The 20271-nt window shown below is 38.2% G+C and overlaps 1 protein-coding gene across 1 annotated transcript in view; it reads left to right on the forward strand.

Annotated features, from left to right (window-relative positions):
• The first annotated feature begins 226 nt into the window (after window positions 1-226).
• LOC108578676 (hemicentin-1) overlaps window positions 227-20271 on the forward strand; it is a 212908-nt gene continuing 192863 nt past the window's right edge. Inside the window, exon 1 of the mRNA XM_017942050.1 lies at window positions 227-308. Within this exon, the coding sequence (XP_017797539.1) occupies window positions 227-308 (82 nt within the window). The remainder of the gene's footprint in view (window positions 309-20271) is intronic.

The raw sequence follows: 20271 nt of genomic DNA on the forward strand, positions 1-20271 counted from the left end.
GATGTGCTATGCCATATCGTTTACGTTTACAGGAAGTGGAGGGACGAAAGCTCTGCCTTTGATGTATACTCAGAAAAAAGCTTTTAAGCTTACATTGTGCTACTGGACATATTGAATGTCGGTCTGTTTAACGATTTCGGTGAGATACAGTATTGAAAGTGTCTATTGTATAGTAATCCTGTATGTTAGTAGACAATATTCAGCGGGAAGAAGAGACTGCCAGACTATGAATTGGTTAGAACAGTTACAAAAGAAAAGAAACGGCCATGGAAAAGACAATAATAAAGAAGATAATCAAGTAAGCTGCAGTGAGTGAACTTAATTAAGACTGTAATAGCCTAATCAGATAGAGATTCAGACAGAAATTGGGATATGTAGCTAAGATAGCTTATAACTGCAGCAGAAAATTGTAAACCAAGGCCAGTTCTTGGCTGTGAAGCTGAATAAACATATATTTGTATTATTATTATTAGTAAGCAATATTTAGGAATAAAGGAAGTTGCAAGAAAGTAGGGAACGAATTTGGACAATTGCAGTTTTTATGTCGACGACGTTTTTCAAATGAAATAGATGAATTGCACTGTATTAATGTTCCTAAAGTTTGCAATGCTTTATCAGAGAAGTATTGTCATTAGCGAATATTAAACGGCGATTATTTTTTACACTTTGACATTGGAATCGACGAGTATGGTTACCTATATGGCGTCAGACCGCGGAAAAATCGAGCCAGTAAGTTGTATTTCAGTAAGCGCATGGTCACTGTTGGAACCGTTGCGTTGCATGGAAATCGTCTGTAATTAAATTATTCCGATAGCCAATGGTGCAGAGGGGAAGTTGAAATTTGTTTAAACTTATTCGCGTTGAAACGTCAACCATGATTCTCGTTTCCCACCAGAAAGAGAATTAAAAAGGAGAGGACGTGGTATAATCGAAAAATTCCGCAAAACAATTGGTCGAAGGAAAAGGAAATTGCATCGAATTCCTAAAGAATAGCTCTTTTTTGCCTCCTCTCTCTCTCTCTCTCTCTCTCTTCGAGAAACGATAGTAGCACGAATACAAGTTTGACTGTGGAGCGCCTTTCTTAGTGATTTCATTCTGCGAAGCGACGCATTAATTGCATTTTTCGAAGCGGGAGAATGCATTTTCCGTCCGTCGTGAAAGAATAGCGCTCAATCATTGGAAAGCTTTTTCCCTTCAGAGCTAAAAGATTTTTTTATCCAATTAATTCGTGCCCGGGCGAGTCCCGCCACGTGTACAACGATGAGCCTGCTGCTCCTTTGAATTTTCAGGATGTTCAAGTGGAATAAAATGTGATCCAAATGCCTTTGTGCTCAAAAGCTACTATAACGGCCTGTCCGTAATTTCCTTGTGCGATTGTTAGTCCGGTCACCTCACGTGCGAATACCCTTCTCATTGATTGACTCCCGTGAATGAACGCTTTCTTTGTTGCAGTTCCTCAAAAATGCGTTTCAATTGATTCAAATAAAATTTCGATATCGTGCCTGATTTTTCGTTAAAATGGTCGTATAGATGAATAATTGGAATACTTTTTAAGTAACGAATAGTAATTATGGTCTAAGGAATACATATAGTATTTGGTGAAAACTGAAAGGCTCCTTTCGTCTGACATATGGTAGTTTGTACTACTGCGGATTGTGCACTGCGAAGTACGATTGTGCGTGTACGAAGTAATAATTGATTACAAGTTTATAATTATGGTTTCGAGAATATTTAAATATCGTTAGAAGATACAAATCTCAATTTTAAAAAGACCAAGAAACGAATAATGTTTGATATAGTGATATTGTGTAATTTTAAAAATTTTTTTTACATGAGTACAAATTCAAACCTAGAAATTTAGCAATTATAAATATTTTGAATAAAAATCTTGGCGAACATACACTTTTAAGAAATTATTTATCTTTGTAATCTTTGAATACACACATTTACTACACAAATTACAATGATTTATAAGATAATTGACATCGTTTACAATTTTTCTCCTCATCTTTTAATCCTATTCTGGAATTATTAGCGTTACGTAGTAAGGAATGTACGTAATGATGAAACGAGAATAGTTTCTTTTGAGGAAATTTTGTTTAACCCCATATTTCTCTCTAAAGGTGCTGTATAATATTTCCAGGTTTCGTAAGTGCAGCAGGTATGCCGGGATAAATCTTCGGCAAAATTTTAATCCAACGATGTTACTGTTTTCCATCGTAATAAGCACGCTTAAATCAGAAATTATCTTTCATTGCACTCGTCGTTTCTTTTTCGCGAAAATGAGCTCGAGCGTTGCCAACAAAAATGTCTACAAAACCAATTCGTACTTCAATCACATATTCTCTTCTATTTTCTACCGAAATAACACGTCTTTGTAAAATTAGTTGAAAACAGAAGACGAACTGTGTCCCAATAACTTGTATTTCTCGTTTAAACGAGTTTAACAGCCATAATCGCTGGAGCTCAAAGCAGCTGTACCCAGAAGTTCCAGAGCTCCCGTAAACTTTATGGAACGTTGACAAAATTTCGAACGCTTCTTGAAAAGATTAATACCGACGGTACAGCTGGGATAAAATCGGAAACACGTAGAGTTTCATTTCACGAGCAACAATGAGAATCTCCAAATAGGATCTTCTCGGTGGTATAAATTTAAAATAACCGCGATATTCTTCTCTGACAAGACACGTTTATAGATGAAGAAAGAAAGAAAAAACAACCTCTGAACTGATAGAATTAGTACCGAAACCTCCACGAAAAATAAGCTATTCGGACAACAATGGAGATTGCAGCTTTTCAAATATCTTCCGGCTGGAAATTCCATTCTAAGGGCATCTTGATTCAATCCCGAAAGGAGAAATAAGTACGTTTCTCTATCGGGAATCCGGCGAACGAGCTTCCAAATTGAACAATCCGTCGACGAACCTCAAAATCGAGAAACCAATCGACAGAGGGTCGGAGTTGATGCCATAGAAACGCCGCTCGAAAGTGATCCGTAGGAAAAACATTCATTCGCCGCGTGCAGCCCCGATGGTCAACGATACGTCGGTATCGGAAACCACTTTATACTCTGCATAGGATTGCGGCGTTGGACGTGGAATGGAACGAGGTCGGAGCCAATTAAGATCGTTCAATCGGCGGAAACAGAATCAAAATATATGGTCCGGGTCAAAAAGCGGGCGCGCGGGGGGAGACTAGCAGCGTCATTCACATCGCTACAAGATTACGCAATTGACACATATTCCAGGGCCGAATTATTCTCGGGGATTCGACGGAGATGAGTACCCGCCTCCCTTTGATTGCAAGCTACCCCGCATAGATCGATCGACTATTTTGTTCCGGGATTGTTTGTTTTGTGGGATTCTGTGAATGTGAACGACAGAATCGTCATTGTCACACGGATTTTCTTGCGTTCGTTGAGAATTTTGTCGCGTGGACTACTGTGTACAAGTGTTGGAGCAGGTTCGTTGAAACGTTAAGTGTTTCGCGGTTAACCCTTTGCACTACAATTACGCTGTTATGGCGATATTTTGGAGAACTTTAAAATGTCAAATGCAGGTGTTTTTGATATTATTGAAATAATGCAAATTAACGTAAGAAATGGAAATAAACATTAAAATTCTTTGGTTTTTCTTCAAAACGAACCTTTGAGTTTGCAAAAGTTTCGTTGCAAAAATATACTGGAGTTGCTGATTAATCTTACCAAAAAGTGCTTGGAGTACAAAGGGTTAATTTTAATGGAGAATTTTGAGATGAAGGAATTAGTTTTGGTTTTATCTGTATTCCTTTGTCAGATTATGAAATTTTCATCTTATACACTGCGAGCATTGAGAACTGTCAAATGATCGAAGTGTAAAGTGCGGAATATTTGACTTACTAAACGTAATAGCCCTTCTGAAACCAGTTTTCGATCCAGCTACTCGTAGATCGAAGTTCTTTACATCGCAATTTATACTCGGATGATACAAACTTTCTTCCCCTTCGAATTATAACGAACGATGCCAATTAACGTATCTCGAACTTACAGGGGTCTCGGAAACGGGACTAAACTTCAATTCACCAGTCTCGACATCCAAACTTAAAGACACGTGTGCAAAATTCGGATAACTGCGTACAGAGTACTCATCAGCCTCCTCGAATCTTCTCTTAAGTTCGTAACTCTCGGACGAGAATCTTTTTGAAAAAATATCGTAACTTGTAATTACGTTAAATTAGCCGCACGAACGATGAAAGAACTGCCCGCCATTTTGAAGTTACGACTTTCGGAACGTCTCGAATGCTAAAGAAGTCTGAGGGAAAAATTTCGAAAGGAGGAAGAATTTTCGCGAAGAAGCTTTGGGTATTAAATTACGAGGAGGTTGGTAATTCGTAGCCTCGACACGATCGCCCCAGTCGTATGTACCGACGGATTTATCCTCGTTATCATAATCGGCGCGTTCTAACCGGCTTCTTCAGCGTTTAATATCTCGTGCTCCCACGCTTCAGAAGCGCTTAAACGTTTATCCTTCCCTTTTTTCCTTTTTCACTCCACTTTAGCTTCGTTCTATCCCTCTCTGCTTTTTCTTTTGCTGTTCTTTCTCTTTTACAAGGGAACGACGGGACGGGAGGTGATTTCAATTGAACGACACGTGTTGAGCGATTTTGGGCGGCGATGGAGCGGGATCGTCGAAGCGAAATACAGTGAACGTGGTATTTGAACCGCGACACCGACGAATTTGTTAGCTGAAAGACGAGAGAATGAGGTTTTTGTTCTGTTTTACGACCGCTCGGTCGCGTTCCAATTCTATCAGCTGTAAGGAGTTTTCGAAACCGATCGATATAACGCGGAAATAGTATTTCTAATACGTTCGTTTTAAAATAATTGTTGGAGGTATTGAATGATTGGTGATGAAGCAACATGTGGTATTAATATGTTGTTTAGTCGATAATAGCAACAGGTACAACGTAAAGAAAAATCACTCTCTTTCGTGAAACCTTCTCGACATCCAAGCCTATTATTTTTTCTACCAGCCATAGGTATCATACTTCGTCAAAAACATAAGCTTAACTTAGCCATTCTGTCACTCTGCCTCCGCCCTGCTGTTCACTCTGTAAGAAAAAAAAAAGAACCAAGAGCGTTATTACAGAAGAGAGATGATCATTCGTCACCTCCATTTCCAATCTAGAGAGTAGACGAAGCAACTCAGATTTCAGAAACTCTTTTCCAACCACTCGTTGTTAAAGCTTTGGAATTACGACACAGACGGCTAGCTGTGCTTTTCTTCTTGATATGCGTTGCCAATATACGCGAACTTACTTTTGGAATGCCGGAACTCGCGTTTTGGTATCAATCAGTGAAGTTTACTGTAGGATTTTGTCACAATCAATTGACACTTTTGTGAGAAAATCCGTCCCGAGGACGGTGAAGCGAGCATCTTGCAGCCAGGCCCAGCGCTTTGGGTTTTTCCCTGGGCCTGTTCGCGTAGGGATGGACAGAGATCGGCAGGACGACGCGTCCTCACTCTTCGCGAGACCCTCGAAGCACACTTTTTGCGAACGACGCTCAGATAACGCGGATATAATTCTTGTGTAACGTGTACTATTGTAAAAACGTAGACACGTTCGATTAATTTCACGCCCACCCTACTCCGAGTCAGAGTACTTTCTGACAGAATTTTCGATTGTTTTTGGTTCCTTAGAGTCCCCGGTCCAGCACGGGGTTAAACGTAGGTCATTTGAAGCTTTATTAAAAATCCTGACAAAAATACGAAATACCGACTGTGGTTAAGGGTTAAATCATATAATAGTTTCTATACGAACATAATACCCATTACTTACGATTATGTATTAATCGACCGTTCAAATTGATTAATTCACGCGATAAAGAGAAGTTGTTGAAAAAGGAGTCTATCAAATAATCGACTACGAATGACTAAACCTGAATTGAATTTACGAATACACACGGCTCCAGTCCGTGTGCTATATTTCTCTCGTATCATTGAGTATTCATTTTCATGTCAACTCACAATAACTTCATAGTCACGGTTATCTAGATTTGCACGCGTCCTAACATAAAATATTTATGACGCATCGTTCTTTTTTCCCTTTTTTCCCTCTTCTCCTCTTGATTTTTACGTTCGACATAAACTGTTAATCAAATCACGTTCAATTGTACTTTTACTTACCCTCCAGTTTTACGGCTCGTTTCGTTCCATAAATTTCACCCGGTGCAATTATTGTCCCATTAACCACGATCGCTGTACAGTTTGCCCATTCGGTGAATTTCGAAGGTAAGGTAATCGGTAGAAAAATAACCGAACGTATTTCCAGAAGAAACATAGCCGTAACGATAGGGATCGAGAGAAATATTTATCACCGTGGGCTCGTTTCGCATGCAACTACGAAAATCCCGAGAAAACGACCTGGCATTTCTGTTCTGACATTTCTTTCCTCCACTTTCTCTTTTGTTTCGCGAGATTTAGATAAACCTTGCGAATACCGGAATTCCTTCGAAACTTGGAGCCAAAGTTACGTCACGATGAATTCGACCCTCTTATCGCGACGTTTCGTCCTTGTAGAAAATAAATTATCGCTCTTTTACTTAAACTCTTTCGCCTCGAAATAATTTACAACTCGATTTGTACATTGTTCAGACGTTGAACGTAAATTGTTCCCTTTTTTTCGAAATTTTCAGCGTTGCGGGAAACTAAATGTTAAATCCTTAAAAACTTGGTGTGCTTGAAATTTTCTTCATTCTGCACAATTAGATTCTGCGGTCTAAATTTGTGTTTTTCAGAAAATTCATCGTGTTTCTTATGTGATCCTGCGACGTTGCGTTTCTTCCTCTGTTGCTCGACTTTTCTTTTACATTCACAGAGTAGTTTATTATGATCGCAATAGGGTGAATCTAATTTTATTATAATTTCAATATAATTTTTTCTTTCTTTTCTACATTTCTTAATTGAATATTCGTGTGTAATTTCTGAGTGACCAGTTCTTAGTCGAGACGATATAATTCTTGAGTCGCCAGTTCTTAGTCCAGACGACATAATCTTTTCTCTGTAAATTATTTAACGTCCGCCAAATTGATTGTAACAAAGAATGTTCCGTAGCACGAGTGTTTATACTAACGCGAGTTCCTAAGATGCTCCGTCTCCTCTTTTACCCCGTACCGTGTTTAAAGTTGCGATTACTTCGACGTGGCAGCTATGCGCATAAATCACCAACGCTACCTTTACGGTGGAAAAATAAATTGCAACTATCTTGCGGGTTAATCTGCGAACCCCCCACCCCGAATTCATTCCCAATAAAACGATTTATCAACGTTCGTATGAATTAATCTGAGGCGATTTCATTCGTACAAATACACTCGAGAAATATTCAAGGAATTCGCAGCTACCCTGTCCGCAGAGGAATTGCGCGAAATTTATCGTTCGACGAAAGTTGAAAGTTCGATTAATCGAACGTTTTAGTTGCGCCGATAAATCGTGTAAAGTTTGATTACACGACCAGAATAGACGAAAAGATCATCGTGATTTTCGTAGGTTTTTGTTTAGGATTTAGGACGAATGAAGATTTTGCGTTTGAATTGTGATTTTGATGGCTGTACGGTGAAATTTTTAAATGTATTTTTGTGGACCGATCGAATTGCATTTACTTATTGATTCTGAGGAATTTTTATCGTTATTAGACGGCCTGTTAAGCGGCAGGAAAAAATGAATTTGAATCGTTTTTATACGCGAAAAGCTCTGACTATTTACGAGGATTTGTGTTTATCCTTATCTTAGAAATTCTTTAGTTAAATGTGTAAATAGTGATAATAAGAATTATTTTTAGTGACAGTATCAGATTAAGTTTGAAAGTATCTCGTCTTTGGGAGAAATTTGAACTTTTATCGCGGTTTTCGTGAAGTTGCAGAAAGGCATCGATCGATTCCCCGAAACTTCTCACTTCAAACGAAGAAAGTTATTCTTTTTACACGCAAAATCACTTTTCTCAATTCTGCTTCGATGTTTGCTGCAACTTATTCCTCAAATCTGCTCGTGCTCTCGATAGAAACTCGTACATTTCGTTGGCTAATGCGAAAATATTTACAAAATGTCCCATTTCTATTCTTAATCCACCGATACTTTTTCTCTATTTAATTATTTCGTACACGATCGCTCTTTAAAATAAAATAAAAAAATAATTCAGTTTTAAATAATAGAAATTAATTTTCGAAACGTCAAATTTTTGTTCGAATTTTAAAGTGAGAATTTTGAGAAAATTCTGCCTCGATGTTTTCCTCCGTAACTTATTCCTTAAATGTGGAACTTACAGGGGACGTTCCCTTAACGCCGGACGGCACCTAATATCGGACATTAACTGTATCTATAGTAATTGAAACGCTACCGAGCCGTTATTCTGCGTATCTCGTAGAGGAGACAAAAGGAATAAAAATAAGTTTCCTACGCGTTTCAGTCGCGAGTGCACAGGTAGAGAGATTTATTTAGGAAAAACCTTAAGCGTCCGGCGTTAGGGGAACTCCCCCTACATTTCGTTGCTTTTTCTCTATTTAATTATTGTTAGGATGTGCTCGTGGCAGTTGCAACCAACTTTCGAGCTTTGTCGAATTTAGCACGTGCCGACTAAATCTAATAGGTTCGTCTTCGAAGGACCACCTCCGTGATTAGGAGGACAAAACAACTATTGCTAACGATCTAAACTTCTTAAAGGAGCGACTCTTGGCGTGGTCAGATGACTTCTGTCTTTCCCTTCCGCGAAAGGTCCCCCGACACCTCCGTGCGAGGACGCATCGCGGGGGTGAGGCCCTCAGATAGGTTGAGTACATTTTTCGATAGTGGTGGGGAAGGGTGGTTGGCGAAAACTATTGGTTAAAATCATAGGTGGGAAAACTACACGAAAATGCCACTCCCCAGACCATAGGTCACTCTCAGGTACCAAGCGTATCCTTGAGTGACGCACGCGGGAATTCCTCGAACAATGATCGTAGCAGACAATAACGTTAAGACGCGCTTCGGCTCTGGTGACCATATGAATGCAAAAAATGTACAAGTGAAAAAAGGGGCGAAGATTCTAAGTAGAAAACAAGGCAATAAAGGTGAAAGCAAGTTCTTAGATTGAAAGACTACGATTGCCGTGGCGTCATAAACGAGCGAAGGCGAAAAATATATATAATAGAACTACATGCTAAGAAATCTAAGGGTCGGGCGGCCGACATACCTGTCGAGGATTAAACACGTATCTTAAAATATCCTAACACATGGGTATCTTACAAGAGAGAGAGAGAGATATATAGACAGTGAAAGGGGAGCGGTGCACGCAGAGAAAAATTAGCGAAAAAATGAGGGGTAATTACGAACCGCGTGTTGGAAAAGTATGGGACACAGAGTCCCGCGCGCCCGCACACGCTAGTTATTATTCCACGGGTGGACCGAGCAGCGTGATTAAATCAGAGCCTCTGGTGTGCTGCTTTTGAAAAAAAAAAAAAAAAAGACAACGAGATCCGATGTTTCGCCGTGGTCTCCCTTTGAATTCATCGTTAAATCATTATTTTATACACGATCGCTATTTAAAATAAAATGCTAGAAAAATAATAACTCAGTTTTAAACAATAGAAGTTATATCAATAGTAAGAATGTTGAGAAATGCAAAAAAAAAAATAAAAGAAACGACATAAATGAAGCAACGACAGCACGCAAATCGATAATTCGATTCCGGCGTTTTTTTCGTTAGAGAAAATGAACCGTGGTTGAATTTCTATCAAGACGCAATCGATTCAGTTTTATAATGCGAATTCTGATCGGAATTCTCGCGCAATCAAGGCGAACCAATTCCGTCGCGAAATTAATATCATGATGGTCCACGATGGAATTAATTCCGTCGATATGTGTTTACTCGTTCGATATTCCGGCTAGAAACTATCGATGAACGTTGTTGCACCGTCAATACGGTGACAAAATTCTCGATATCAATCACCTCCTATATTCCTAATAGTTCAAATGTCTTATTCTCCGCTAAAAACGATCCTCTTATTCTCGCCGATGCGTATAATTGAAAGTGGCTCTCGGTAAACTCTGCTTAGGCGGAGATTATTTAAAGAGAAAGATTTCAAATCGAGACAGCAGATTCGGAGAATTGCAACGCGAACCCTGTTCGAACGATTCTTGAAAAATAAAGCTGTCTTCTCGACGGATATTAAAGCCGCTTGTGAAAGTCCGCGAACTTACGACGACGTGGAGGAATTTAAAGCGTACAAAGTCTGCATCGTATTGAGCACTTCTTCTGATACTCTTCGGGCTGTGGAGACCGAGGGAAAGAAAAAGCTGGGAATTATTAGTCAAGCTGCACGTCGAAGTTGAAACATCGAAATAAAGAGAAATAGCGAGGGCATTTTTCGATAGTGTATTTTCAACTACCCCTGGGACTCAAACGGTTAAAAACCCAATTTTGTTTTGAACCGTGGTGATGCGTGGTTTGCCAGGGGTGATCAATTTTTGAATTATTTCCTGGGCGTTTGGAAATTAGTTTTCCATTTATTTATAACGCTGTGACTTACATTTTTGCGATGGAATAGAGAATAGAAAAGAAATAATTAAACAAAATTTTATTTTTTAGTAAGACACTCAATAGAGCATGGTAAACGACCCCAAATGTACAGGAATGTGATGGCTCGAAATAGTTATTTTTGTTTCAGTAACACTGTAAAGATATTTAGACGAGATAGCAATCACGATTATGGTAATATGAATGTTTACAAGAAAATTACATTCGGTGGATGTCCCCTTTATTGGCCTACTTGTGCACCTTCTCACCGACCAGTAGTTTCAATTGTAAATTTCAATTAGAAGGAAATTATGGCTGAATGAAGCCTGCTAATGTTCATTTTGCCATCGTCATACGTTACTTTGCAGTATTAATTCTAGAAATATTCTTACTCCCTTAATGAAAGTCGGGTTTCTGTTGAATATCACGTAACGTGTTAACAGTGAAAGATATAACAGAATTAACGCGCAGAAATAGATGGTTCCATGGAGAACTGAAAAAAAAATGTTCAATATGCTTACTCTGTTCCTTGTGTTTTAAATCTTGCGAATTAATTTCACTCTGAGAATACAGCGGATAGATTTTTTTTATTTGTAAGCTGTACGAAGGATAATATTGTTAAGATTAAAAATACAATTCTGTTTGGTATTGCGATATTTATGTATACATGAATGTGCACTCGTTTTAACAATTCCGTCTCAATTGTCGTCGATCTTTCTACTTTCCTTCTGTTTGCACGCGTACTATATGCACTGCTGATCAATAATTCGCGTAAATATTCAATTAATCCCTTGACTTGTAGGAACGAGTCAAGTCAAGATGCGACAAGAATAGTTGCTTTTTATTGCAGTGCAAAGGGATTAATTAATGAAAAATTCTCACCAATCAACGATATTCAGTATTCTCGCATTATTTTATAAAGCGCGCAATAATTCAAACTTCGATTACAGGCAACACCTCGAAAAAGATAAAAGAAATTTCATTCTCTGAAAAAAAATGTTCAATATGCTTACTCTGTTCCTTGTGTTTTAAATCTCGCGAATTAATTTCACTCTGAGAATACAGCGGATAGATTTTTTTTATTTGTAAGCTGTACGAAGGATAATATTGTTAAGATTAAAAATACAATTCTGTTTGGTATTGCGATATTTATGTATACATGAATGTGCACTCGTTTTAACAATTCCGTCTCAATTGTCGTCGATCTTTCTACTTTCCTTCTGTTTGCACGCGTACTATATGCACTGCTGATCAACCGAATGAAATTTTTATAGAGAAATTCGCGGCCATTAATCTCGACCCGTAATATTTCACTGGTTCGATGAGCGTTCCGCAATTTCTTCGAACGAAGGAGCAACCCAGCAGCCCAGCCAAGGCTAGGTGAAAAAAAAATAGCGTTTCAATAATTCGCCAGCTTCCTCGGAATTTCCTCCGTTTCAACGGAGATAGAGGAAAGGAAAAACGAGAGGAAGAGACAGTCTACGTAGTTACTCGCGACACATCTCTGTCCTTGTCACCACGGTTAATAATCGGATCGATCCTCACGTGTCCTGACGTGGAATTAATAAGCTGAAATAAGTAATGAGTGTAGTTTGAACGGAGTTGCACAAGCGTCACCAGAGGAGCGACGTTACCGAACGAACAATATTATCGGGAAAGCTGTCAGAACTTCTCCGATGTTGTATTTATACGCACCCGTGCATTCGACTCAAGTCCCTGTTATTTGGGTGACGCGGAATCCGATTGGTAATTCTGGAATCGATACCGCGAGCTTCACAGAGGGATGTATACCGTTGGTGGAACGGGGGAACCGATAGTCGTCCAGTGATTGGAGATTTATTTTAATGGCTCGTTAAAGCAATATTTCGGCACCGAGCGGCGATTGTGTTTCGTTAAGGGTGTATTGCCTTGCGGGATGGACTTACTTAGTTTCGCCAACAGCTGATTCCAATGTTAGGACACTCCGCGAAACTGAAAGTCCGCGAACTTACGACGACGTGGAGGAATTTAAAGCGTACAAAGTCTGCATCGTATTGAGCACTTCTTCTGATACTCTTCGGGCTGTGGAGACCGAGGGAAAGAAAAAGCTGGGAATTATTAGTCAAGCTGTACGTCGAAGTTGAAACATCGAAATAAAGAGAAATAGCGAGGGCATTTTTCGATAGTGTATTTTCAACTACCCCTGGGACTCAAACGGTTAAAAACCCAATTTTGTTTTGAACCGTGGTGATGCGTGGTTTGCCAGGGGTGATCAATTTTTGAATTATTTCCTGGGCGTTTGGAAATTAGTTTTCCATTTATTTATAACGCTGTGACTTACATTTTTGCGATGGAATAGAGAATAGAAAAGAAATAATTAAACAAAATTTTATTTTTTAGTAAGACACTCAATAGAGCATGGTAAACGACCCCAAATGTACAGGAATGTGATGGCTCGAAATAGTTATTTTTGTTTCAGTAACACTGTAAAGATATTTAGACGAGATAGCAATCACGATTATGGTAATATGAATGTTTACAAGAAAATTACATTCGGTGGATGTCCCCTTTATTGGCCTACTTGTGCACCTTCTCACCGACCAGTAGTTTCAATTGTAAATTTCAATTAGAAGGAAATTATGGCTGAATGAAGCCTGCTAATGTTCATTTTGCCATCGTCATACGTTACTTTGCAGTATTAATTCTAGAAATATTCTTACTCCCTTAATGAAAGTCGGGTTTCTGTTGAATATCACGTAACGTGTTAACAGTGAAAGATATAACAGAATTAACGCGCAGAAATAGATGGTTCCATGGAGAACTGAAAAAAAAATGTTCAATATGCTTACTCTGTTCCTTGTGTTTTAAATCTCGCGAATTAATTTCACTCTGAGAATACAGCGGATAGATTTTTTTTATTTGTAAGTTGTACGAAGGATAATATTGTTAAGATTAAAAATACAATTCTGTTTGGTATTGCGATATTTATGTATACATGAATGTGCACTCGTTTTAACAATTCCGTCTCAATTGTCGTCGATCTTTCTACTTTCCTTCTGTTTGCACGCGTACTATATGCACTGCTGATCAATAATTCGCGTAAATATTCAATTAATCCCTTGACTTGTAGGAACGAGTCAAGTCAAGATGCGACAAGAATAGTTGCTTTTTTTCCACACATTTATTCGTTATATATGCTATCAAACTAGCGAATTTAAAATTTAATAACTATGAAAGCACTTTTTATCGATATCCCTTGAAACGATGATGTTTAATTTACAAAAATATCCGCGTTACATTTCGAAACTTGGACAATTTGGCGCTCTTATTAGAACAGCAAACAAGTAAAGCAAATATCTCGCGCGAGATCCGCGAATAACGTTGAAAATTGTGCAATTGCAAATTAAAAAATTTCTCTTGAACAGTTCCTATATTCATCTACGGAAAAATTGGAATGTCAAGCTCGTTGCTTTCCGAATATTCCAGTGTTGATTTAAAAAACTAATTAAACTTCACAAAAAAATTCAAACTAAATTCACAATCTTTCTCCTTCACGTTTTTTCCACTATTGAAAAATTAAATTCTGAAAAAATTAAAATTCACACAAGCGAACCAAACTGTCGCTGCGAACTCTCTTCGAACGCGCGATGTTGGCAACTCTCGTGCGAAAATTTCCCGAAATAAAAGAGACAGGGGGAGAAGGAAAAAAGTAGTGCACGACGGAACTCTCTTTACTCTTATCGCGGATTTTTCGAGCGTCACCAGAAATTTATAAGCGGCGAACCAAAGGGTTTTTGCGGCACGCTGAAACGCTGTCCCCAAAGCAAACAGACGTCGAGTTATCACTCGGGACGCGTGACTTATTGTCGGCGGAAGACAGCGGGAAAGGTATTCGTTCACGTTAGGAAACGTGCCCGGGAAGATTTTTCAGCCGTAACCAGCTCCCCTTTACCGGATGCGGCTACGTGTATTTTGAATCTGACTCGGTCCTCTTGCATCGCGGAATTCGTTTCCACCGTTGTCCACGTGAGAGGCCACGCGACCCAGAAAATGAAGCTGTTTCAATTTTTCGATGAGAAATGGCAGCATGGAGAATCAGTCGAGGTTTCCGCTTCTGTAACGTGAGCTCTAAGTTTTGCGGTGAATTTGAAAATCTTGAAAGTGCCTGGATACGGCGTTTGTGGTTGAATTTTATTCGGTATGTTGGAACCACGTGCGTGGACAGTGTCATTTATTGAAAAAGTTAAGGTACGACTTGGAGGAAGAATTTTTTGGATTGAAGGAACGTTTTCCAATTTGGGTGACAGAATATACTTGGACTTTGATTAGACAACGTGCTTGCTGTTCATATGGAACCGTTCAGAACTTCGTGTAGAAGAGGTTGGGACTTTGAACGGAACTTTTGTGGACTGAATTTTCTATAATCTGTTTTTTTTTCCTTCACGACTGCATGAATTGCAAGTTCATTTTTTACGTTTATTCTTGCTTCCATCAAAATGTGCAATTGTTACCAACCGTACTTTTTCTTCTCATGAACGAAGAAAAATCAGGATATAGAGGGTTAAATATGGAACTACGATGCTATAGTACGTTTAAAATTGTATTACACGCGATGTAAGTATTGAAATTACGTGTTTTTATATTTGCTGTTGCAAATTGAAATAATTCAGAGGAGAAGAAGTACATATTTCTCAAATTGTTTCTTCCATATTCACCGTGACATTGTTACATTGTGGAATGGTTAGGTTAGGTTTCAATGTTTATATGAAAAATGGAGCAGAAAATGTGGAAAATGGAAAATAGATATTGAGAGTAGAATACAGAAATAGTAGAAAATGGGAAAATGCAATTTGTTTCGCCAATATCTCGTCCCATTTATGTTTTGCAATATTTTACCTGTGGAGTACTGTTACATACTTATATTTCAAAATTGTAAAATTGAATAATAGTGCTTTGAAAAATTGTTCAGGTAAATGCAAGACGTGTTTTACAGAAACATGACACTTTAGGTGTCCACCGAAAAATCCAATAAAAAACATGCAGCGATTTAATGTTATCAATAATTTTATGTTCTAAACTAGCGATACATTTGTGTGCACGTTTGTCAATTTATTAAAAATTATGAAATTAAATTTGCAGGTATATAATAATCAAGCAAGCAAGCATGAGTTGACGTGATTACGAAAATATAATAATTGAAAAATGAAAGAATCTAAATAATGAGAGCAATTGGACACACTGTAAACACTTTCCTAATAATCTAATTAAATAAATTAAACAAACGTGTTCTCTTTCGTTGCAAATATTTCTCCGCCGTGATAAATCAAAATTTTCGGAAAATCTGGAAAATATGCGAATATTTCACGTTACGGAATCTTATATTCCTCTATATGGTATGTCCGCGTCGCGTCGATGGCGCGTCAATTATTGACGCGTGTGAATGCATGCGTGGCTGTTCGAAATGTCATCAGGCTGCTGCAAGTAACGCGACAGGCTTTTCGAAAAAAGAAAAGCTTCATTAACTGTGTAATGGAAATTAATAGTAAAATTGTCGCTCAAAGGGGAAAGCATTATAGTCGACTCTGAAATAAATTGACCCGTGCTCCCTTTGAAAAGGCCCCCGCATAAAAGCCTTATTAGCGTAATACTTGGGGTGTTAACGAAGGATCGAACTGAAAATTTTACGCCGCGTATTACCGCCATGGTCAAACCGACGCGTAGCCAGATTTTTCGGAACCATTGCGTTGAACTGTTGTAGCCGACCTGCCGATACTAATTCCAACACTTCTGATACGTTTCGACGGAATTTTCAGCCACTTCTCTTGTTAAAACTTCCAAAAAATGAAGTATTTAGTTGTATATCGAATAATTTGATGTTTATGGAATAAGAACAAATAAATTCATTTAGTTCGTTGAAAGGTAATTTAGAAACTTCCAAGCTTTTCCCTAATTTCAGTAGAAAAGTCAACGATAAATCCGCGAATTGAAAATTATTACAGATTAAATTTATTTTTACGTAGAGGAGTATTCTAAAATACAGGGAACAGAAAATTTATCTAAAAACAAGAAGCAGAATAATTATTTAAAGCAGTTTATCTTTTAAAACGTGCGTTACGCATTTTTTTCGTATGACAAAACTCGAACTTTTCGATCAAATTTTCAACAAATTTTCTTATTAAACTTAAAAAGAAAAATGAAGTATTTAGTCATGCAGAATAAGAAGACATTCTTAATTACTTTGTTACAACATAATTTAGAAACTTCGAGGCGTTTCTCTAATTTCAGTAGAAAAATCAACGATAAATCCGCGAATCCAAAATTATTACCCAAAGTTCTATTACGACAGCGTAAATTTATCTTAACGCAGAGAGATACTCTAAAGCACAGGGAACGGAAAATTTCTCTACAAACAAGAAGCAGAATAATGTTTGAAAAAAAGTTTATCGTTTAAAACGTGCATTACACACATTTACCGTATCGCACAACCCAGAAAAGTTGCTCACATGTTCCGTTTCCCGTAACTCACCCGACAGATCATTTTAATACGAGAAAATGCTTTCCTTCGTCCCGCATATTTTTGCATTACTCCGGGCGATAAGGGGTAAGGTGCACACATTCTTTTAAATAACGTATTTGTATCTCGTAAAATGTTCCCGCATCCGCGGGCGCGCCTTTTCTTTTCTCCGTCTTCCCTGCTATTTTTCCCATCCTTCGAAATTGCATCGAGCAATTTTCCAACCTTCGTCGTTGCAAACGGTGTCTCTGAAATATCCACGTCTCCCGATATTGGTTAATCTATAAAATTTCATAAATCACATATCCCGCGGGTTAGAAGTGCTCGAGGAAGGGCCAATAGCGTTTTCCCTTCTTCTTTTTTCTAAAGATTATCCTCGGGCGGACGAAAAGGACTCTCCGGAGCTGTCTGAAAATTAACATTAAAGGACACTGTCCACCGTCGGCTTCTTTTTCAACCCGCGGTTCGTTTCGCCGTGGAGCAGAATCGCGTGTCTGCGGGAGGAAAATCGTATTTCCTGCTGGACCGTTCCGGAGTTTTGTGTTTCTTTTTTTCCGTAATAATATGGAGCGTTTGTAGAATGTCGTTATGCCGGTTGCACTATGCTTCAAGCGGAAGGAGAAAGCTCACTTACTTAGAAATCTTTTGTTGGAGCGTTTTATTAAGGAGTTGAGAAGTGGTAACTTAGAGGAGAATATTCTTGTGTTATAGACAGACGTTTCTTTGAGAAATGGGTTTAAAAGGAAGCACACTCCGGGTTAAGAGTATCGGGACAGTTAGTGAATGTGAGAAATTTGCCAAAATCTACTTATTCTACTAAATTTTACTGAAATTACTGAAATCTTTCTGAAGTCTTCCTACTGTGACGGCTGAGAAAAACTTGATTTTTCGGAAATTTAAAACGGAGCAAGTGCTACACGTATCCTTTTGCAAATTTCTGTGTTTATTCTATCATCTTTTAAGAACACAAAAATATTTTTTACAAGTGTAAATATCCATTTGTTGTAAAATAGGAGCAGGGCGAAGGGAGCGTCTTGAAAAATATTCTTCCCGATGGCTGACGTGATATCAGACGTTGTACTTATCCAAAATACAAAATGCGAACATATTCTTAATCTGTAGACGTGTAGCTATCATCTGAACTGGAATAATAGAAAAATATCGAGAAACAAAAAAATGGCAAGGTTTCAAAGAAATTGCTTTTCAGGAATGACGGTTTTTTTCACTGCGAAGACTGAATTTTGAACATATCTGCACAATTCTAGTTCAGACGATGAAGCAACATCTACCGAATATACCTGACAAATTTTAAGTGAATCTGACTTCTGGTTTTCTGGTAATCATGTCAGCCAGTTTCGAGAAAAACACGTTTAAAGTTTCAACTGCTTTCAAGCCATATATCTCTGCCAATTATCAGAATTAAGCTTCGAAACTTCCTAGACATATTTTCGAGATGTTAAACTACAAGAAAACGCAAACAAAAATCAATTGTTTCCGACCCCTCGCAATAAGAAGACCCCTTAAGAGGAAATTTTAAAATATTTAAAATCTTTTTCACGAGAAGTAGAAGTTGTATTGTTCAAACTTTACCGCAGTCGGTACAATTTCTATTATCACCTAAAAATTGAACATTCGGCAAAAAAGACTTTTCCCGTTATTCCCGTCGTTTGATCTACTTTCACACACGCAGACTTCGGCGTATCAATTTCGCGGAAGTTACTTGGGGCTAATAAAGGTCGAAGAGATTGATAATACCGGTGAAAAGATTTTACGCGGCCGGAATAGGGGTAGGAAATACGGCGCGTTATCCGCGTCGTAAGATTTTATCGTAACGTGTCATCATTTCCAGCCAAACACTTTCAGAATTCTTATGCCTCGGTCGGTAGGAAACCCGCGACGGTTTTTACAATTTACCATCGGTACGTGGCATTATGATTCTTGGATTTTTAGATCCCGATCGGTGGTATGAAACGTTGATGAAAAGAATTTTTCCGCGCCGCGATGCTTTTCTCTTACGTCCTGTACGCGCGCGGGAATAAAATGGAAGACGGCGTAGCCGCGACTTTTTCAAATTTGCCCCCCGTAATTCCATTGGAAAGAGTTAACTGAATCGCGGCATTTATGTTAGAGAATTATGGTCGTATAGTTTTACGAACCCTGAATGTCTTCTTTGTTATTAGAGTTTCATTGTTAGTACAAGCAGGTCAAACATTGTTACGCATGACAAGTAGAGAGTATTAAACGCATTTTTAAAAAAGTGAGCGAATTGTTTCGCGATTGTACGTCGTGAGAATGGTTATTATGCGGGAAATTAACTAATGCACATTCCATGCTCACTTTCAGTCGCTGAAGGCGTTGATAAGAATTCTAATTACTGCGCCGATCTGTAATAACTCTCTCGCATAAGGTATAAAAGCGGTGCGAGAATATTGAAGAGTGGGAAAATTCTGTTCCTTTACTTATTTTAGAAACAGTAGACAGATATTTCGAAGTAGACGTTCATTTCTCGAAACTGACTCGAAAGGAAGATCACTGAAAAATCTCACATTCTTGTCTCGTTATCAAATTCTACAATATGCAATTATTAAAATGTACCCATTACCGTAGAATACATTCTAATACATTGACATAACCTGAAATATAACCTCAACGATCACCAAGAAATCGGTGTTGAAGATCTACCGAGTACTGTAGTTGATTATACTGTAGACCAGTCTTTGTTGCGTTTGGATTCACAAACATCACCAATGTTACGGCTTCCTATCATTTCTGTGTCAGACTTTCAGTCTCTATCGTTCTGTCGATATGACAACATATAGTAATCGAGAGTACACCGATACGATTCTCATCTACGGCTACTAATTACTACAAAGAACGCCATCCAAATCGCCGTCATTCTGACAGAACATCGGATTGTACCATAACAGCATCTGATTTCAAGGTATAACCAATCCCCAACAACTGTGGCTAATAACCTTATAAAATTGACGCCACATTAAACCGATATATTAAAAAAAAAGAAAATTCAAGTGTAAATTAAAGAAACCAAAGAAAATTGAAGAAAATAAGATCAGAAAATTCCCAATTACCATGAATTACGTCGTTCCAATATCCAAGCAAAATATCAATCTAAAAACCGGCATTATTCGACAGAGCTTCTCTTACAATCTTACCTTCGTCCATTGTTACCGAGCCATCAAGATCCCGACAATCGTTTCCACTTAAATCCCATCACATTCCTCATTTCCCCGACA

Source organism: Habropoda laboriosa, unplaced genomic scaffold (genome assembly GCF_001263275.1).
Source record: "Habropoda laboriosa isolate 0110345459 unplaced genomic scaffold, ASM126327v1 scaffold69, whole genome shotgun sequence".
NCBI classification, from domain to species: Eukaryota; Metazoa; Arthropoda; class Insecta; order Hymenoptera; family Apidae; genus Habropoda; species Habropoda laboriosa.